This window comes from Orycteropus afer, unplaced genomic scaffold, assembly GCF_000298275.1.
Source record: "Orycteropus afer afer isolate SDZICR_OR568_19922 unplaced genomic scaffold, OryAfe1.0 scaffold00007, whole genome shotgun sequence".
NCBI lineage: Eukaryota > Metazoa > Chordata > Mammalia > Tubulidentata > Orycteropodidae > Orycteropus > Orycteropus afer.
The window spans coordinates 143,506-163,396 of record NW_006921594.1 but is presented as its reverse complement, the minus strand read 5'-3'; the positions used below and the strand labels follow the sequence as shown (position 1 = coordinate 163,396).

General features: G+C 39.4%; 1 protein-coding gene across 1 annotated transcript in view; it reads left to right on the top strand.

The window, feature by feature from the left end:
* CAV1 (caveolin 1) overlaps nt 1-14,250 on the top strand; it is a 59,982-nt gene extending 45,732 nt beyond the window's left edge. The window contains exon 3 of the mRNA XM_007943995.2: nt 13,909-14,250. Coding sequence (XP_007942186.1) covers nt 13,909-14,250 — 342 coding nt within the window. The remainder of the gene's footprint in view (nt 1-13,908) is intronic.
* Nucleotides 14,251-19,891: the final 5,641 nt, after the last annotated feature.

The window sequence follows — 19,891 nt, the reverse complement described above, 5'->3', positions numbered from 1 at the left end:
GTTGGTGCCTAATCCACTTCTGTATAGTTCCTTTCAAAGCTCAGGGCTGCAGGATTATCTTCTACATCTCTGTCAATTGGTTCCTCTTTTCTTTGTTGAAGAGGGTCTGTGGAGCTTGTCTGCCTATTCCACCATTTCACCAGAAGTAGAAAGATATATTGAGATTAGAAACTAAACTCCGGTTTCCGTATGATAAATTGTACACGTACTATGCTAACCAACAGGCAAGAGTGTGATTTACTATATTGCTTAGGAATGATTTTTGCTACAGGTAACAAACAGCAGTTATTTTTTAAAAATGAGGTATATATGTGTCATATATGGAGAAATCTAGAGGTAGGCAGCAACTAGCATTGTTTCAATGTCAATAATGGCAAAATGAGTATCTTTATTATTCTCTTGGCCTTTTAATCATGCATGTCACCTCATGGTCACAAGATAACTTCTCTACATCTAGGCAACACATGATATTCTAATCATGATGAAAGGGACAAAGGGTCATGCCAGAGGCCTCTGTCTCTTTTTATAAAGAAAATGAAGTTCTGCTGGAAGTTCCACCCAGTAAACTTCTTCTTAGACCCTGGCCAGAACTGGGTCACATGTCTATATTGAACCAATCACTTGCCAAGGAGACTAATATTACCACGGCAAGTTTAAGCCAACCATGACTGAGATCAAAGAATCATTGCCACTGCCTGAACAAATGAAGATTCTGTTAGCAGAGAAGAGGGGCTCTGGACATTGGGCAGGCAACAGGCAGGTCTTCTGCAAATGTTTTTGTGGAGTGTTGTTATTTATATGTTCTTTATGTTCAATATGATCACAATGTCCACATACACTATAAATAGATTTTTCCCAAACAAATAAAATGTGCAAGCACGATTGCTTATTGAATTCCAACTGTACTTAAAGTTTTCTTCTTGAAAATTCTTTATTGAGAAATAAAATGTCCAGATTGTGAGACAGAAAGGATCTCATGCTTTTTTTATTTTAAATTCTGTGCACATATAAACTGTTTTTAAAATATTGCCTTCAGATACATTTAACAGGATGAAATCTACTGTGATTTACTGCCCTAGCCAACTATTATCAAAACACAACAAGACAGATTGCTTTTCTTGACGTCTGCTGCTAAATTTTTGTGAACTTATGTTTCTGAAAATGTAGCATCATGGGCCAATGCTGCACGAAGGTATTTAATGTCATTTATAAAAATCTAGTAATATAAACTGTTGACTCCTTATAAAGCATCTATTAAAACACAGAAATATTACTGGAACACATTTTATGCCTTTGATCTTGAAGTCTGTGCAATGCTTCTTGCCAGAAGGGCAGCTTGTTCCATAGATTACAGAACAGAGTATCAGTCCTTGGAGGAGCAGCTCAACCTCATCTGAGGCACCCCTGCACATCTGTTTTTGTTGTTGTTGTTGTTTCTTTGCTTCTTAAAGAAATATCTAGTTCTTGTTCTGCTCCAAATCTAGATAAATTGATGTTCCAGGCAAAATCAGTCCTCTTGCAGAAGGGTGAGCAGAGTGGTTCCTAAGTAAATGGGACTCAGGGGTTGAAGAAAGAGAAATTGATGATGAATGTGAATGCTGAGAACATGGGGAAAGTGACAGAGAGGCACCACTACTCATGCAACCAGCAGACATACAGGACCTCTTGTGAACAAGATGTTGTTCAAGTTCAGACACAAGCCCAGCTGCCCTTTGCATTGGAATGTAGCAGCCAGACTGTTGGAAGATGTGTGCTGACAGCAGACAGACTGGGAGGGGTGAGGAGAGTTTCTAAGCCTGAGTTCCTGTTCTGTGTCTGCGTTAAGTGGGAAGGTATCTTTGATCCATCACTGGACAGCTTTGGCCACCAATTTCTTTTTCTCAATTGAGACTCCATTCTTTTAAGGACCCCTTTAGCTCTAAGTATCTACAAATGTCCTGAAGCATCTGTGCTTTGACTAGAATGGAATTTAAGAGCTGCCTTTAAATGGAACGGCTGAGCAGTTAGCAGAATTGTGTTGAGTTCAGCACATTGTGGGAATACAAGCCAAAATGTACAGCAAGCATATTTTTCACAATGTTTCATCCGATTTCCTCACTCTAAATAGATGTACAAAAATGCCAATGCTCATACTGTAAGAAAGATTTCTCCTGAACTCATGCAGAAATATCTTTTAAGACAATACCTTTCAAGTCAGTGACACATGAGGTGTACAGATATGAATGGAGTGGGCAGAGAAGAGGCATAGAGAATGTAATGAAGTTCCTCGGGAAACTGGTGTGCAGGGCTGGAAATAGGCCTGGGAATCAGGAAGTTAGAGTTCTAATTTCAGCTTTCCACTGATTCACTTGGGACATTGAGAATATCTGGCTCAATTTAATCTCTCTGTGCCTCAGTTTCCTTATCTGCCAATTAGAGTGAGAGTCCTTGGCTGGATGCCCTTGATTGTGAGAACATACAGGTCAGGGTCATAAAAATACAATCAGTACCAAAATGCAAAACATCCTAGTTACCAGATGCCCTGACAAAGTGAAAAAGTTAACAAAAGCAATTCCTTTAATAATCAAAATGCAAATGTTTTAAGTATATCCATGTAGCTAAAACTTAAGCAAATGAGACTACATAAAGGCTTGTTAGTCTCAGGGATATGTCAGCAAAAAATGCTCAGACTTAAAGTAAAAGGACTTCCAGCTTTGCCACTTAGCATCTGTATGACCTTCGGTAATTTATTAACCTCTTCTGTAAAGTGGAAATGAAAACATGTACCTTAGAGGGTGGTCATGAAGTTGCCTACAAATGGAAGTTAGTTCTTTTGAGCCACTGGTGAGGTTTGATCTCACAGCCACTCCGTGCTATGCAGTTGACAGTTGTTCTTATTATAGTTATCTATTAAAAGGCAACCGTAGTAAGGGAATTTTTTAATGCTACTATTTGTTGAGCACGTACTATATGCAGTTCTCTAAGCTCCATGCTAAGAACAGTGTACAAGAGAATGAAACACTGGCCAATCCTGCACCCTCTTCACAATTGTTACTATGTTTGAGCCCGTTGTTGCAGCTACTGTGTCACTCCATCTCACTGATGGTCTCCTTTTTTGCTTACCCTCTACTTACCAAGCATGATGTCCATCTCCAGGGACTAGTCTCGCCTGATAGCATATATCCAAAGTATGAAAGGCTGAGCCTTACCAGTCTCTCTTCTAAGGAGCATTCTGGCTGCACAGTTTTTCAAAACAGATTTGTTCATACTTCTTGCAGTCAATGGCGTATTCAATATTCGTTGCTGTCCTAGCTATGCAGTGCTGCTATAACAAATGGATGGTTTTAACAAACAGAAATTTGTTTTCTCACAGTTTAGGAGGCTACAAGTCTGCATTCAGGGTGCCAGCCCTCGGAGAAGCCTTTCTTTCTCTGATGGATCTGGAGGAAGGTCCTCGTCTATTCTGAGCTTCTGATTATGGGTGGTCTTCATACACTAGGGATCTGTCTTCCCTCATCTCTGTTTGCTAACCTAGATTTAATCTTTTTTATAATTCAAAAGGGATTGACTCAATATACACCACACACTAATCCAATTCATTAACATAACAAAGACAATCCATTCACAACTGGAATTGTAACTATAGGCATAGAGGGTAGGATTTACAACACATATTTCTGGGGGACACAATTAAATCGGTAACATTCCACACTTTGACCCCTCAAAATTCATGTCCTCGCCACATACAAAACACATTCACCATCACATCATCCCAACTTCAAGTCCAAAATCACATCTTCTGAATCATATAAACCAAATAGGGGTGAGCTTTAGGTGTATTCTACTGTGGAATTCTACCTTGTCATCTGAACTTGAGAAATCTAGATTACAGGTTTTCAGTTTCCAAAGTTCTATGGTGGAATGGCAGAAGATAAACATTTCCATTACAAATTGGAGAAATTGTAGGGAAAGAAGGTACAAAAAGGGGTAGGGTGACGTCAGACCTCCTCTAACTTCACAACGGGGAGGGAGAATCGCCCTCGGCATCCCCAGCCTAAGGCTGGTTTCTCTGAGGTCAGACTTGACCACCTTCCAACCTTTTTGCCAGTTCTGACACCAAGCGTCCCTCCCACGGCACTCTCTACTCCTCTGCTAGGTTTGGTAATTTGTTGCAATGATCACACAGAAGGAGCTCTGGTGGCGTAGTGCCTAAGGCATTTGATTGCTGGCCAGAATTCTGGCAGTTCAAACCCACCAGCCACTCCTTGGAAGAAAGATCAGGCAATCTACTTCCATAGTGATACCACCCCAGAAACCCAGGGAGGAGTTGCTATGAGTTGGGTCTGACTCGAGGGCAGTCAGTTTTTTGTTTCTTTTTTTTTTTGGTTTGCTCACACAGAACTCACACATAAAACTCATGATTATAGGGTTTATTAGGGAAGTATCAGGTTATAATCCAAGATCAGAAATAAGTCAGGATAAAGTTCTTCCATCAGGGCAGCTTCTTCTCACCTGTGTCACAGGCCCGCTTCTCTCTGGCCTTGGCCTCTGACCTCTCGGGCTAGTAATACAAAGCTCTTTTGGTTTTGCCTAATAGGTGCCCAGAGAGACACATCACTCTACCAGCAAGCCTCCTGCCTAAAGGCATTCAGTTTTCTTGCTCTGTGAGCCGGGAAGCCCACCACTCTGTCTCATCAGCTCTTCTCGTTCATCATCTGCCTCTGCCTCTGCCTGTCTCTCTGCCTTCTTAGCACAGGGATCTTGGGTCCAAAGATATACTCCACTCCTGGCTGCTCTTTCTTGATGGCAATGAGATCCCCCTTTTCACCTCTGGGATGGCTCATTTTAAGCTTAGTGGGGTGGCAAAACTGACCAATTCCCACGCTAGGCTTCTGTGTATCTTATTCCCATGGGCCCATCCCCAAAAGGGATGTACCTTATTCACATTATTAACAAGCGATCCAATCTCTTTGGTGGGCCACAAGCACCTTACATTTCCACCAGTCATCTGGTGGGAGTCACACAGACCATGGCTAGAAGAACCATGTTAAGTAATTCATTATGCTGCAGAAGGAATAGTGGGCATCAAGCAAGTCCACCACCCAATAGAAAATTTTACATTAGCTCTCAAGATTTCAAAATAATCTTATGTTCTCTGAGACCATCTTGGCAATGGGCCCATCTTCTGGAATCTGAGTGTTAGCCTTGCCCTCTGGGTTCTGGGTGGAGGCCCCTCAGCTCCACCTTCCAGACTCTGGGGTGTCAACTCTGTTCCCTTGGCTTTAGGCAACCCCATTCTCCTAGTCCATTTGAGTGGCAACCTTACCCCCTCAGCACTGGCAGGCTCCCTTCTTCAGTCTCTTCAAGCAATCTAGGCTTTTACTATTAGGCACCTTAAAACTCTTCCAGCTTGTACCTGATTCCAAAACCACTTCCACATTGTAGGTCTATGTTAGAGCAGCACCCCACTCTTCTGGTACCAAATTCTGCTTAGCTATCTACCGCTGCTATAACAGAAATACACAAGCAGATGCCTTTAACAAACAGATAGATGTTTTCTCACAGTTTAAGAGGCCAAAAGTCCAAATTCAGGACACTGGCTCTGTGGAAGGGCTTTCTCTCCCTGTTGGCTCTGGAGGAAGGTCCTTGTCTCTTTTGAGTTTCTGCTCCTGAGCAATCTTCATGTGTCTCTCTTTGTTAGCTTGTGTTTAATCTCCTTAATATCTCAAAAGTAGAGTGAGTCAAGATACATCCAACACTAATTTTGCCACATTTAGGTAACAAAGAAAACCCATTCTCAAATGAGATTATTACATACGCATACAATTTAGGATTTACAACACTTGTTCTGTGGGGACACAATCCAATCCCTCGTGCTCACCAACACCATAATTCAAAAGCATCAGTTCTTCTTTGGTCTTCCTTATCCCTTGTTGAACTTTCACAAGCATATGAAGCAGCTGAAAATACTGTGGCTTGGGTGAGGTGTACCTTAGTCCTCAAAGTGACATCATTGATTTTAACACTTTAAACAGTTCTTTTGCAACACGTTTGCCCAAGGCAATACATCATTTGACTGCTGCTTCCATAGGCATTGACTGTGGATCCAAGTCAAATGGAATCTTTAACAATTTTAATATTTTATTCGTTACCATGATGTTAACATCTTGGTTCTGTTGTGGGGATTTTTGTTTCCTTTATGTTGTGGTGTAATCCATACTGACGGCTACAGTCTCTGATCTTCATCAGTAAGTGCTTCAGGTCCTCTTCACTTTCAGCAAGCAAGTTTGTATCTGCATATCACAGGTTGTTAATGAGTCTTCCCTCAATCCTGATGCCATGTTCTTCTTCATACAGCCCATCTTCTCAGGTTATTTGCTCAGCATACAGATTGAATGAGTATGGTGTAAGGATACAATCCTAACACACGTGTTACCCTATTTTAAATGACACAGTATCCCCTTATTCTGTTTGAACAACTGCTTCTTGGTCTGTGTATAGATTCCACACGAGCACAATTAAGTGTTCTGGAGTCCCCATTCTTCCCAATGTTCTCCGTAATTTGATAAGGTACACACGGTCAAATACCTTTACATAATCAATAAAACACAGGTAAATATCTTTCTGGTGGTCTCTGCTCTCAGCCAAGATTCATATGATATCATCAATGACATCCCTAGTTTCACACTCTCTTGTGAATCTGGCTTCAATTTCTGGCAGTTCTCTATTGATGAACTATTGCAACAATGTTTTAATTGTCTTCAGCAAAATTTTACTGTGTATGATATTAATGATATTGTTTGATAATATCCATATAATTCTGAATCACTTTTCTTTGGAATGGGCACTAATATGGATCTCTTATAGTTGGTTGGCCAGGTGGCTGTCTTCCAAATTTCTTGCCAGACACGAGTGAGTACTTCCAGTGCTGCATCAGTTAATGAAATATCTCAATTGGTATTCAGTCATTTCCTGGAACCTTATTTTTCACCAGTCTCTTCAGTGCAGCTTGGACTTCTTCCTTCAATATCATCAGTGCTTGATCATATGCTGCCTCCTGAAATGCCTGAACATCAAACAATTCTTGGTACAGTGACTCTATGTATTCCTTCCTTTTTTTTTTTTTTTTTTTTTTTTTTTTTTTGATGCTTTCTGCATCATTCAATAGTTTGCCCATTACAATCTTTCAATGTTGCAACTTGATACTTGAATTTTTTTCTTCAGTCCTTTCAGCTTGAGAAATGCCGAACATGTTCTTCCATTTTGATTTTCTAACTCCAAGTCTATTTACATTTCATTATAATGCTTAACTTTGACTTCTCAAGCTGCCCTTTGAAATCTTCTGTTCAGTTCTTTTACGTAATTATTTCTTCTGTTCACTGTAGCTATTCTACATTTAAGAGCAAGTTTCAGAGAGTCTTCTGACATCCATTTTGGTCTTTTCTTTCTTTCCTGTCTTTGTAATGATCTTTTGTTTCCTTCACATATGATACTCTTGGTGTCATCCTACAACTCGTCTGGTCTTTGGTCATTAGTGTTCAATGTGTTAAGTCTATTCTTGACATGGTCTCTAAATTTAGGTGGGATATACTCCAGGTCCAAGCTCTCATGGACTTGTTTTCATTTTCTTCGTGTTCAAGTTGAACTTACATATGAGCAATTGACTGTCTGTCCCACAGTCGGCCCCTGGCCTTGTTCTGACTGATATTGTGCTTCTCCGCTATCTCTTTCCACAGATGTAGTTGATTTGATTCCTATGTGCTCAATCTGCTGAGGTCCATGTGTATAGCAGCTGTTTAGTTGTTGAAAAATGTATTTCCAATGAATAGGTCATTGGTCTTGCAGAATTCTATCATATAATATCTGGCATTGTTCTTATCACCAAGGCCATATTTTCCAAATACTTATCCTTCTTCATTGTCTACAGTTTTCACATTCCAATCACTAGTTATCGTTAATGCGTTCTGATTGCATTTTTGATTAATTTCAGACTGCAAGAGTTGGTAAAAATTTTAAATTTTTCTTTATTTTGGCATTAGTGGCTGATGCATAAATTTGCATAATAGTCATATTAATTGGTTTTCCTTGTAGACTTAAGGATATTATCCTATCCCTGATGGCATTGTACATCAGGACAGATCTTGAAATGTCCTTTTTGACAATGAATGTGAAGCCTTTCCTCTTCAATCTAACATTCCAAATACAGTAGACCATATAATTTTCAGATTCAAAATGGCCAATACCACTTCATTGTAGCCCACTAAAGCCTAGGTTATCTATCTTCAAGCATTCCATTTCATTTGGACAACTTCCAATTTTTCTATATTCATACTTTGTACATTCCGTGTTCTGATTATTAATGGATTTTTGCAGCTGTTTCTTCTAACTTTGAGTTGGGCCACATCAGCAAATGAAGGTCCTGAAAGCTTTACTCCATCCACATAATTAAGGTCAGTTCTAGTTTGAGGCATCAGCTCTTCCCTAGTCACATTTTGAGTGACTTCCAACCTGAGGGGATCATCTCCTGGCACTATATCAGACAACGTTCTACTACTATTCATAAGGCCACTGGTTAATTTTTTTTTAGAAGTAGATTCTCAGGTCCCTTTTCCTAGTCTGTCTTAGTCTGGAAGCTCTGCTACTGGTCTACCATGGGTGATCCTGAAATACCAGTGGTACAGCATCCAGCATCCCAGTAACACACAAGATATCACAGTACAACAAACTGACAGGCCAGTGGTAGGATATATTTATACACAATGTTTTTTTTTTTTTATATTGTTATACACCCCTGGAGACTTGCTCTAAATTCATTTGGATGTTTGAGGAAAAATCATGCTCACTGGAAATTTCTGGAGAGCACTAAAAAAGCAGCCATCCAGAAATTTTCTAAGCAATTTAAAAGAAAGCTTAAGTTACATTGTCTTTCCCTTCACCCAAATCAACACATTTTCTTAATACTCAGCAATTTCCATTCCTTTTCCCTCCCCTCTCTGCTAACCAACAAAGACAATTTCCTTCCCTGTGTAAACCTTTCCTTGACTTTTTATAATAACAGACTCATACAATTATCTGTCCTTTTGTGATTGACTTATTTCATTCAGCATAATGTCTTCCAAGCTCATCCACATTATTGTAAGGTGATTTGCGTAATCTTAATTTTCTTTAATGTTGCTTAGTTTTTCATTGTGTGTATATACCACAGTTTGGTTATCTATTCATCTATTGATAGTCACTTAAGTTGTTGTTGTGAATAGTGCTGTGATGGATATGGGTGTGCATATATCTGTTCATGTCCCAGATCTCATGTGTTTAATAGACATTCCTAGTAGTGGGATTGCTAGATCAAATGGTATTTCTGTTTCCAACTGTGGTGGTTATGTTTTTGTGTCAACTTGGCTGGGCCTGGTTGAGTGGCTGGGCAGCTGGATGTAGTATTCCCCATGATGAGACTGGTAATCAACTCCATGGTGGAATCTATTGTGAGCAACTGAGTAGCTGCCTTTGGGTATGTGATCTGCTTCCCATATATAAGCAGCAGCTTTGGGAATGGCCTCTAGCTTATGGCACACTTGGTCCCTGCATGTAGCTAGCCGTGTTGTTGTTCAGCAGCCTGCCATGCTCTGCCAACCTCGGGACTTACAATGGACTTGGATTAATGGTCTGCTGTGTGGTTTGGTAACATCGGGACTGTGCCTTTTACTTGTCAACCTTGGTTTGTCAGCCTCAGCAGCCTGCAGTTGTCTGAGTGAAGAAACACCTCTAGCTCCAGTGGGCCAGGAGCAGGAGGCAGAGCTGGACCCCAAGGTTGAGGGGCTTTCACCCAGCCTCTAGAACCTTGCACTTTGAACTTGGACTTAAAGCCTCCAAACTGTGGGAGGATAAACACCTGTTTGTTAAGACTATCCCATTTGTGGAATATTCTTGTCAGAGTGGCACTAGGTAACCAGAACACCAACTTTTTAAGGAAGTGCCATACCACTTTCCACAGTAGTTGTACCATTTTACAGTCCCACCAGCAGTGTAGGAGAGTTCCAGCCTCTCTACTACATACACATTTGTATGTGCTAGTAAAAATGCCCACATACATTATAGAGCTAACAGAGTACAAAGTTGGGATAACTTCTTAGCAACAACCAAGTACCTTGAGGAAATGAGTCACTGTGCTTGTGGGCTCAGGACCATGATACTGGAGGATATCAAGCTCAATTGGCACAACATAGTACACAAAAACATTGTTCTACATGATGCTTTGGTGAGTAGTGATGGGGGTCCTTAAAAGCTTGTGAATTGGCCATATAAGATTCAACTATTAGTGTCTTCTCATCCAGAGCAAAGAAGAGTGATGAAAATCAAAGATGTATGGAAACAATTACTCTAGGAGACTGATGGACCAAGGGAACTACAGCCTACATGACTTTGAGACCAGAGGAATAGATGCTGCAGCTACCAATGCCAATCACTCATAAAGGGATCAAAATTGGAGATCCTGGATAGAGTGGAAGAAAAAGTGTGGAACAAAATTCAAAAACATAAAAACGACCAGGATTACTGTCAGATAAAGATTGGTGAGACCCCCAAGACTGTGGCCCCAAGTCACCGTTTTGGCCTGGAATTGGACTCACTCCCCTGACTCAACCCTCAGCCAAACAATAGACAGGCCTATGAGCTGAATAATTACACTAGGAAGATGAATTCCTTAGAACAGTCAACCAGGGAGATCAGAAGGGCAGCATTTGCATAAGGAGAAAGCTAGGCAGGTAGGAATGTATCAGTAAGAAGGACACAGGGAAGGGGTAACCACAGAGAGGAGAGAAGAGGAGAGCTGATACAATGTGGGGATTATAATCAGTGTAGTGAAACAAAATGTGTATGAAATGTTGAACGTAAAACAATCTTCTTTGTAAAATTGTACCCAAATCACAATAAAAAGTTTTTTAAAAAGAAAAGCTTAAGAATCTGCTCTATGGTCACTGCCAAAAGTATTTATGTTTACGTGTAGAAAAATATGCTGTTGTTATGTGCCATCGAGTTGGACCCGATTCATAGCATCCCCTCCTTGGGTTTCCAAGGCAGTATCACTATGGAAGTAGATTACCCAACCTTCCTTCCAAGGAGTGGCTGGTGGGTTTGAACCACCAGCATTCTGATTAGCAGTCCAATGCCTTAGACACTACGCTACCAGAGCTCCCTATAGAAAAATATAGTTATTATCAAGAAATCTTACTTTGCTCATATTCCACAGATATTTTGATGAAGAACTTATCATGTATATTGTGTCATTGTAAGACTATTCTCAGAGCTCATGCTGTGGAAATTATTATGATTACCAGAAGGGTTGAATTCAAATTAATTTTTAATATGTCTCAATTATTAAATACCTATATGTCTATAGACTATATGTCTGTAGTCACCTTACAGAAAATTTGAAAAATATTTTTCAATAGTGGTGTGATATTGAGCAAATAGTTGATATTAGTCAGGTTAGATTCAAATCTCATCTCTCTATAGCTTTGCGGAAGAGTGCAATGCCAAGACACAAGGCTGTAATAAATAAATTACACAGGAAAACCACCAAATGAATTACATGCTTTATCACATATTTTGTACAACCTTTTAAAACACACAAGTGTTTACCTCTAAGCCTAAATCTAAATAGCAGGATGGGGAGGGACTAAAACAAATCTATTTAACTTTGTTTAAATAATGGCAGTCACATCAATTTTATATATTACATTATTAGGCTATTGGACAATGAAAAAACAGATGTTCTAGAACATGAACTTTAAAATTGGTGAGCCTCATGTACTTTTTCCAAAAGAGGTTTTATTGCATTGAATCAAAGGTGGCTCCTTGGCACTGAGCAGCTCTGGGAGGCTTCCATGTCCCCATTCTCTGACCCTGAGCTTGGGAGTGCCATCAGCCCGTTTGAATTTGGACCTTTACTGGATCCCTTCATATAGCCAGCACCCCCATGCAGTTAACCTGGCTCTGCTCAACCCTTTTGTTGGTTTTGTTTCAATCCTGTGCTTCAGCTTAGACCATATAAATTCTGAGAGAGGAATAAAAACTCCTGAGAATAGTATTTCAGATGAACATTATTCCATGAGAGAGAATGCTGTTAGGAAAGGGCTGAGTTTGCATCCTGGCCCACCATTATGTGTGTTTGAATTTAGCATGTTAGCTTAACCTCTCTGAACCTCAATTTCCTCTTTTAACAAATGACAGTACCTTTCTTTCCCAGCTCAGCTGAAACCCCAGTTTATGGGGAGATGGTGCACTGAGAAGCACTTGATAATTGTTAAGTGTTGTGTGACTGCAAACTGATCTCCTCGTGGCCACCAAAAGGGACTACTGCAGAATTCATTAGATGTAGACCACTGATATTTCTCATTATCTGTTTTTATTCAAAACTTTACTCTGAGTTTGTTTAATTCAAAAGTGAAACTCTCTTAAAGTTACTTTAAATGCCTTCCCTTTCTAATGTTCCTCTTGCTGTTAATGACACCTCAGTTCTCCAGATGATCTCAAAGTTCATCTGATATTTCTCCCCTAACCTTGAAGGAATCAAATCATGTGCATTCTTCCTGGTAACATCTTTGAAGTCCATTTTCTTTTTTTACCCCATGGACACTCGTCCAATTTGACCCTTGTAACTTGAGTTACGACAAAATCTCCCTGCCTTCAATCTCATTTCCCTTTTCTCCAGCTTGCACCCTGTTGTCAAATTCATCTTGATAAATTACTGCATGGATTATGGCTGTCCTGCCCTGCTCTAAGATCTTCAACAGCCCGCCCCCCCCCCATTATATGTAGACAGGAGTCCTTAGAGCATTGGTTAAGCACTTGTCCACTAACCAAAAGGTCAGCATTCAACCTACCAGCCACTCTGCAGGAGAAAAGACTTGGCAATCTGCTCTCATAAAGATTACAGCCTATGGAATCATATGGGGCAGTTCTACTCTGTCATACAGAGTCAGTATGAGTTGGAATTGATGCAACGGCACACAGCAACAACATATATAGTATAAAACCTAGTTTGGCTTCAACCTATTATGCAGCCTTGGTCACACAGATTCACTTCGCCTGTGACACTTACTCTACTCATCCTTCCTTGATAGAACTTCACTCACACCATTTCCAAGGTCCCTTCTTTCTTCCTTTCCAAATCATACGAAATTTTCAAGCCCTGCTTAAGTCCCACCACCTACATGAAGCCTACTTGATGCCTCATATCTCATAATGATCTAACTCCTCAACTAATTCCACTGATTGAATGTTTGAGGAGTCAGTAGTCAATTGTGAACTAATGGCCCTCTGATATTGTGTGTGGCTGTCACCTAGGCAGTTAACTTGTGTTGTTTACATTTTACTGAGTGCCCTGTACCCTTAGCTGTGTGGCCAGGTTTTGCTTTAAGGCAGGGAATTTTATCATAGTCATCTGGCTTCCCCTAGCCCAGTGAGTTTCAACTTTCACTTGTTAAAGAAAATTGGAGAACATGTTAAAAATTCTACTGTGCTCCACCCTCAAAAATTCAGTAAGATTGTTGGCTGCTGTTGGATGCTGTCAATCAATTTCAACTTATAGTGACCCCATGTGACAGAGTAAAACTTCCCCATAGGGTTTTCTAGGCTGTCATCTTTATAGGAGCAGATCACCAGATCTTTCTCTTGCAGAGCTGCTGGGTGGGTACAAACGTCAGCCTTTTGATTAGCAGGCACTGAATGTTTAACTGTTGTGTTGTGGACTCAAATGTCTGCACTTCCAAGTTCTAAGTGATGTTGATGCTGATGTTTGAATAGCTCTGCCTTTGGGCACCTCATATAGAGCCCACACATGAAAACTAATACATGTTCATGGATCCAGAGTAGATTTTTTTTCCCTTGTCTTGTATTTGAGGCTAATTTTCTGTCATTCTTTCCTTTTAGATTGATTTTGAAGACGTGATTGCAGAACCAGAAGGGACACACAGTTTCGACGGCATCTGGAAGGCCAGCTTCACTACCTTCACTGTGACGAAATACTGGTTTTACCGCTTGCTGTCTGCTCTCTTTGGCATCCCAATGGCACTCATCTGGGGCATTTACTTTGCCATTCTCTCTTTCCTGCACATCTGGGCGGTTGTACCATGCATTAAGAGTTTCCTGATTGAGATCCAGTGCATCAGCCGTGTCTATTCCATCTACGTCCACACCTTCTGTGACCCGCTCTTTGAGGCCATTGGCAAAATATTCAGCAGTATCCGCATCAACATGCAGAAAGACATATAAGTGACATTTTGAGAATTGAAGTATCCCTATCTTTTTTTTTTTTTTCTTCTTTTAATTTTCTTGGTGCCGGTTTCAAGTTGCTAGTACAGCAACAAATTATGAACGAACATCTTAGTTCAGAACAAAGAAATCACTTTCTCATTTTCATAATTCTTTGTCTCTTCTGAGCTATTTCATTTTTTTTTATTTGGCTGTCTGAATTTTTAAAATCCATTTACATGTTTTCTTTGCCTTTTTATTTGCAAGTGGATTATTGTTTTGTTGGCTGATGGACATACTGTTGAAAGATAAGTTGAGAGAAATTTGAAGAACTGAGGAAAGAAAAAAAAAAACCTCAACTGTCTACACTAAAATGTTGATCATTTTATAATAAAAGAAGAATCCTAGGCTACTGCCATTGAGTAAACAGCTATGTGGGCAAATTTTAAGCAAACTCTTCACTCAACATCTGAAGAGTTAGTGGATGGCTTCATTCACTTTAATGATCCATTGGGATCTAGTGATCCTTATCGGGTTAACAAACATAATTTTCTGCATTCACATGATTCGCCTAATGCCTTACACTTTTTGAAAGTTTAATCTGTGATACTTTCTGTGCCTAAATATTTGTTGAAGAGATAAAAGGACCCAAGTGCCTTCCTGTTTCTCACATTTTCTTTTTCAAATGAGGTCCAACTCATCAACTTCCATTAGGTCAGCAGCCTTCCTGGAGACCAAAGTTAGAAATTCCATTGCCTACTTCTCCAAGCTTGTTTCTGACTCTGAGAGTCTGCTGAACAGCATTCCTGTGCAGCATCTTGATCCATATCAAATATGGTCGACAGTAATACCATGAAATGAATTAAGGTGGACCAATGGGGCTGAGCCCTCTCCGGGCTGGCTGTGGTAGAAGCCAACCTTCCCTGCCTCTCATCAGCTGAATGAGATCAGCATGTCTATTCAGCTTCATTTATTTTCAAGAATAATCACGCTTTCCTAAATCCAAACTAATCCGTCACCAGGGTGGTTTAGTGGCTCAACATTGTGTTCCGTTTTTTCAGCTGATCAGCAGGCCTCTAGGGAAGGGCTGTCAAAATGGAGGCCATTGTGTGAGACTGTCAGTTGTCGCAAACATAACCCCTTCAGAGTAAAGCACTTGCAACCGTCTGTTATGCTGTGACACATGGCCCCTCCCCCTGCCAGAAGCTTTGGACCTAATCCAAACATCATTTTGCTCAGAGAAAAAATGGGGGAGGAGGCACTAATCAAAGATGGAGATAATTTTGCTGGAATAAATTTAAATTCTTCTGAACTCAAACTGAGGAATTTTACCTGTAAACCTGAGTCATACAGAAAGCTGCCTGGTACATACAAAAGCTTTTTATTCCTCCTGTTTGTATTGTGATTCTGCCTCTGGGGATATTTTTTAACCTTCAAGTAGGCTGTTATTTTTATTTTCATATACATAGTTGAACTCTGCTTAATTTTTGCATTTTTTTTTCCTGGCACTTTAATTATAATCTTATCTACTTTTAATTTTTTTTTTTTTTTGCATTTAAAACAGACACTGGCATGGGTATAGTTTTACTCTTAAACTGTGTACATAACTGAAAATGTACTATATTACATACTTTTTAAATGTAAAGATATTTTTATCTTTAGAAGAGGAAAATCACTTCAGAAATTGCTTGATTCAATCTGTAAACTGTGTATCCTAAGGCATGTCTGTTCCACATAGATGCTTAATCTCTCATGCATATCAACTGCTGGTCCAAAAGATTACTGAGGTTTTATATGCTTACTTATATATTTTACACTTTTTTATCCTGCATGGCCTATAAAGATTACAAGTCTGCACAATAAAAATGTTTAACAGTTCAACAGTCAGTTTTTTTTTTAATTTTTATTTTCCCCAAAACAGGTGTATGTGTGTGTGTGTTAAGCAGTCCATAGTGTATATACATGTGTTTGTAGTGTGTTTGTGTGGAGGAGTGTTTCTTTCATTTCTTAACTATTACAAAGTAAATCATTTCGATAGAATCTTTCTGTTAAGGTCATTCATGCATAACTTCAAATAAAAGGTATAAATAATAACAAGGGTTTGTACAGCATTTTACCCCATGCTTTGATATATTTATCTAATTTAAGCCTCCAACAACATTGTGTGATGGATATTACTGTTCTCATTTGGTAAATGACACAATTTGCATTCAGGGGGAAATGCATTGAACTTTGCCATGCCGCCATCAGGATTTTTTAAAGAAGTATATTTATTACTGGCTTTGGCTAAGTTTACATCCACGACTTCCAAAGCAAGTTGTGCCAAGGTGATCTTCTTTCATGCAGTTTGCAGAATCCCTTTTATTCCTGGGCTCTCAAGCAATCTCTGAGGCTGCTGTGCTGGTAACTTGGTCTGGTATTTGTATTGACCCAACAAGTCCATTTCTAGTGCATGACATGAACTCACGCTTCTGATGAGGACAGCACGAGAGATCGGGCACGAAGTTACACCCAAAGTTTAAGTAGAGTCAGTGAAGTAACTTTAAACAAGGATGCTCTTTCTTTTGATTTATAATTTGAGTTTCCAAAGGAATGCATATGAACAAAATCAAGGTTTTTCTTATTTGTATTTGGGCTCAGCCACACACATGAAGCAGCTCATCTCTGGATACACAACTTTTTACTCATATTCAGGCAACTTTTTACTCCATATTGGAAATAAACAGCTCATACTTCACACATTAAACTAAATGTTAGTTGCATAATAATATGCACCAACCCAGGGGAGTGGGGCTCTTTCATTGCTGATTCATACCTTCCCTGGTGTGGGAGCTGGTATTTCAATGTTCTGATTTTTAGTATAATCCTTATTTGTAGAACTGGGAGTGGAAAGAGGTAGAGAAATCATCCTTAATGTAACACAGACGGCCAAACCTAAAAGAAAGGCTCATGGCTGTGAATACATGAAAGTGTTAAACTTCTTTCTACATTAAAAAAACAGTAGAAACAAATACAAAATAAATGATTAAGTGGTAAAGTCTTTGCCATATATAGACACATATAGCATTATAGTATACTTAAAATACAGAGAGCTTTTATATACAAACAAAAAGATGAATATGTCAACAGAAAAAGGGGGAGGATACAAAAAGATAATTCACAAAAAGAAGAACGTAACAATTCTATGAAAAAGCTTATACTTATTAGTAATGAAGTAATAAAAATCAAAGGAATGAAATTCCATTTTCACCTAGGAAATCTGCAAAAATCAAGAGAGTCTGGCTCCAGAGGCTGAAAGGTGAACCCTAGGCCACAACCATAGAAAAATGGAAGGCAAGCTGAACCTCAACTGACCAGTAATGGTCAATAGTATGGCTGGCAATTAAAATACAAACTAAAACACTTTTATATCTAAAATGCAAAAATAAAAGTATTCTTATAGACTTACTTTAAGGGCTTAAATAAAAGTTTTTACAGCATTAAAAAAACTTTTACAATAGTGTGTATTCAATCACATTATAGTTTAGTAACTTTCATGACCATAAAATGACTACATGGCAAGTTGATGGACAGTCCAGGAGAGAGCTTTAAATAATGGAAAGAACACTCTACTATAGCTTTTAAAGTAGTCATAATATTTATATTTATTTAGACCAAAAAATTAAAAATCAGTAATCTCAATGGAGTTAGAATGAGTTGAGAAACTGATAGAATTACATTACCATTAAGATTCAAAACACTTCTATTTTTTCCTCTAGGAATTTACTTGACTTATTCACTCTCAAATTTGCCAGTTCTTTGCGCAGTAATGAATTTCTCTGGGTTTTATTCATCACCCATCTTACTGGAACCACCAACACACGCTCTCCTCTCCTCACGATGCATGACACATCTACTTACATTGGCTCCTATCTTCTCATTTCTTTCTGTTGAAACAGAGGAAGATCCCCATTCTTACCAAAAGCCATTCCCTCCACATTGTCCATTTTTCCATCAGAGGCCTTAGCATATTAATCATGGTTATTTTAAATTTCCAATCTGATCATTCTAAAATCTCTGCCATATTTGCATTTGGTTCTCATGTTTGCTTTGTATTTTTTTTCTTGCCTTTTTATTGTTAGTGTGCCTTGTACTTATTAACTGAAAGTCAGACATGATGCATCAGGTAATATAAACTGAGGTAAATAGCCTTTAGTGTGAGGTTTTGTGTTTCTGTCTGGGAGTTGGGTTTTGTTTAATATTTGCTGTCATAGGTGTCGATGTTTTTGTTTCTGTCTCCTCTATTGTCTTTGGATTTCCCTAGAAATTCCTTCTTAATTGGACTCTGTGTCTTTCAGTTGTAATCCACTGCTATTATTCTGGAACTCTTCTGATGAAGTACTAAGATACTGGGAAGGAGAAGTGTTCCAAAACTTATGATTACATCTCCTTTTTTGGGGGGGGGTTGGACTGTTTGAACCCACCCAGTGACACCATGGAAGGAAGAAAGTTCTGAGGATCTGCTGCATAAAGACTACAGCCAAGAAAATCCTATGGGACTCAGTTCAACTATGCCACCCAGAGGTTTGCCCTGTGTTGGAACTGACCCAATGGCAATGGGTTACCAGCACAGTTCTTGGGCTGTGACCCTCAGAAGAGTTTTTGAGGCCTTTTTCCCTCCTCTTATATAAGACAGGAAGGCTAGAGGGGGCTGGACTTGGCTAGTTGCCCTTCCCCAGGTCAGATAAGGCTTCGGTAAAGTAGTTTCCCTTGAGGGTTGGTCTCTGTGACAGAGAACAGAACAAAGAACAGAATGCTCTGAGTATATTTCAAAATTGTTATTTTCCCCTCTCTCTGCCAGAAGCATAAAAAGAATGTTTTCTCCAGTCCTCATCATGAGAACCTGATGGGACTGCTGGAGGTAAAAATCACGGAAGTACGGGGGCTCCCTTGAATTTTCACCTCTCAAGCTAGTCCGTAAAAAGCCTCCAGAAATTCATCTCTTACACTTGAAGCGCTCCCATTAGTACTGACTCCAGCGGCAGGCTTCTGCTCTCAGTAAACCGATTCGCTGACTTTGCCTGTCTTCAGTTTTTGAAGCAGCATTTCACCCTGTGGCCTCCATTCTCTGACAAATCTAAGGAGAGTTGTTGATTTTTGGTTTGTTCAGCTTTTTCCTTGTTGTGAATATGAGAGTGTTGACTTCTGAGCTTTTTACATGTCAGACTGGAAACCAGAAGTCTGTCTTCCCTACCTGAAGTAAATCCTGCCTTCTTAATTTCTATCTTAATCTCTCTGTCTTAGCCCCTTGCCCCTTTCCTCACAGGAATACCACAAATGTATGGCCTTAACAAACAGAAATTTGTTTTACACTTTAGTGATTATTTTATTTACCTATGTATAATTTTTCAGTCTTTCTCCTCCTTTAGAATATAAACTCCCTGAGGCAGGGATCTTGCAACAACATTCAATTAATATTTGTTGGACGGGTAGATGAATGGATATTCAGACTGTCCTAGAGACCATGAAGGCATAAGATGCCAGACTTCTGCTTCACCAGGGATAATTTCATGAAGAAAGTCACCTATGCTGTTCTGAAATAAATTATAGCATGGTCAGCAATATGCTGACTCTTTCTCTTTTCTTCTGCTTACACTTCACTTTATTTCTCCATGACTTTGTT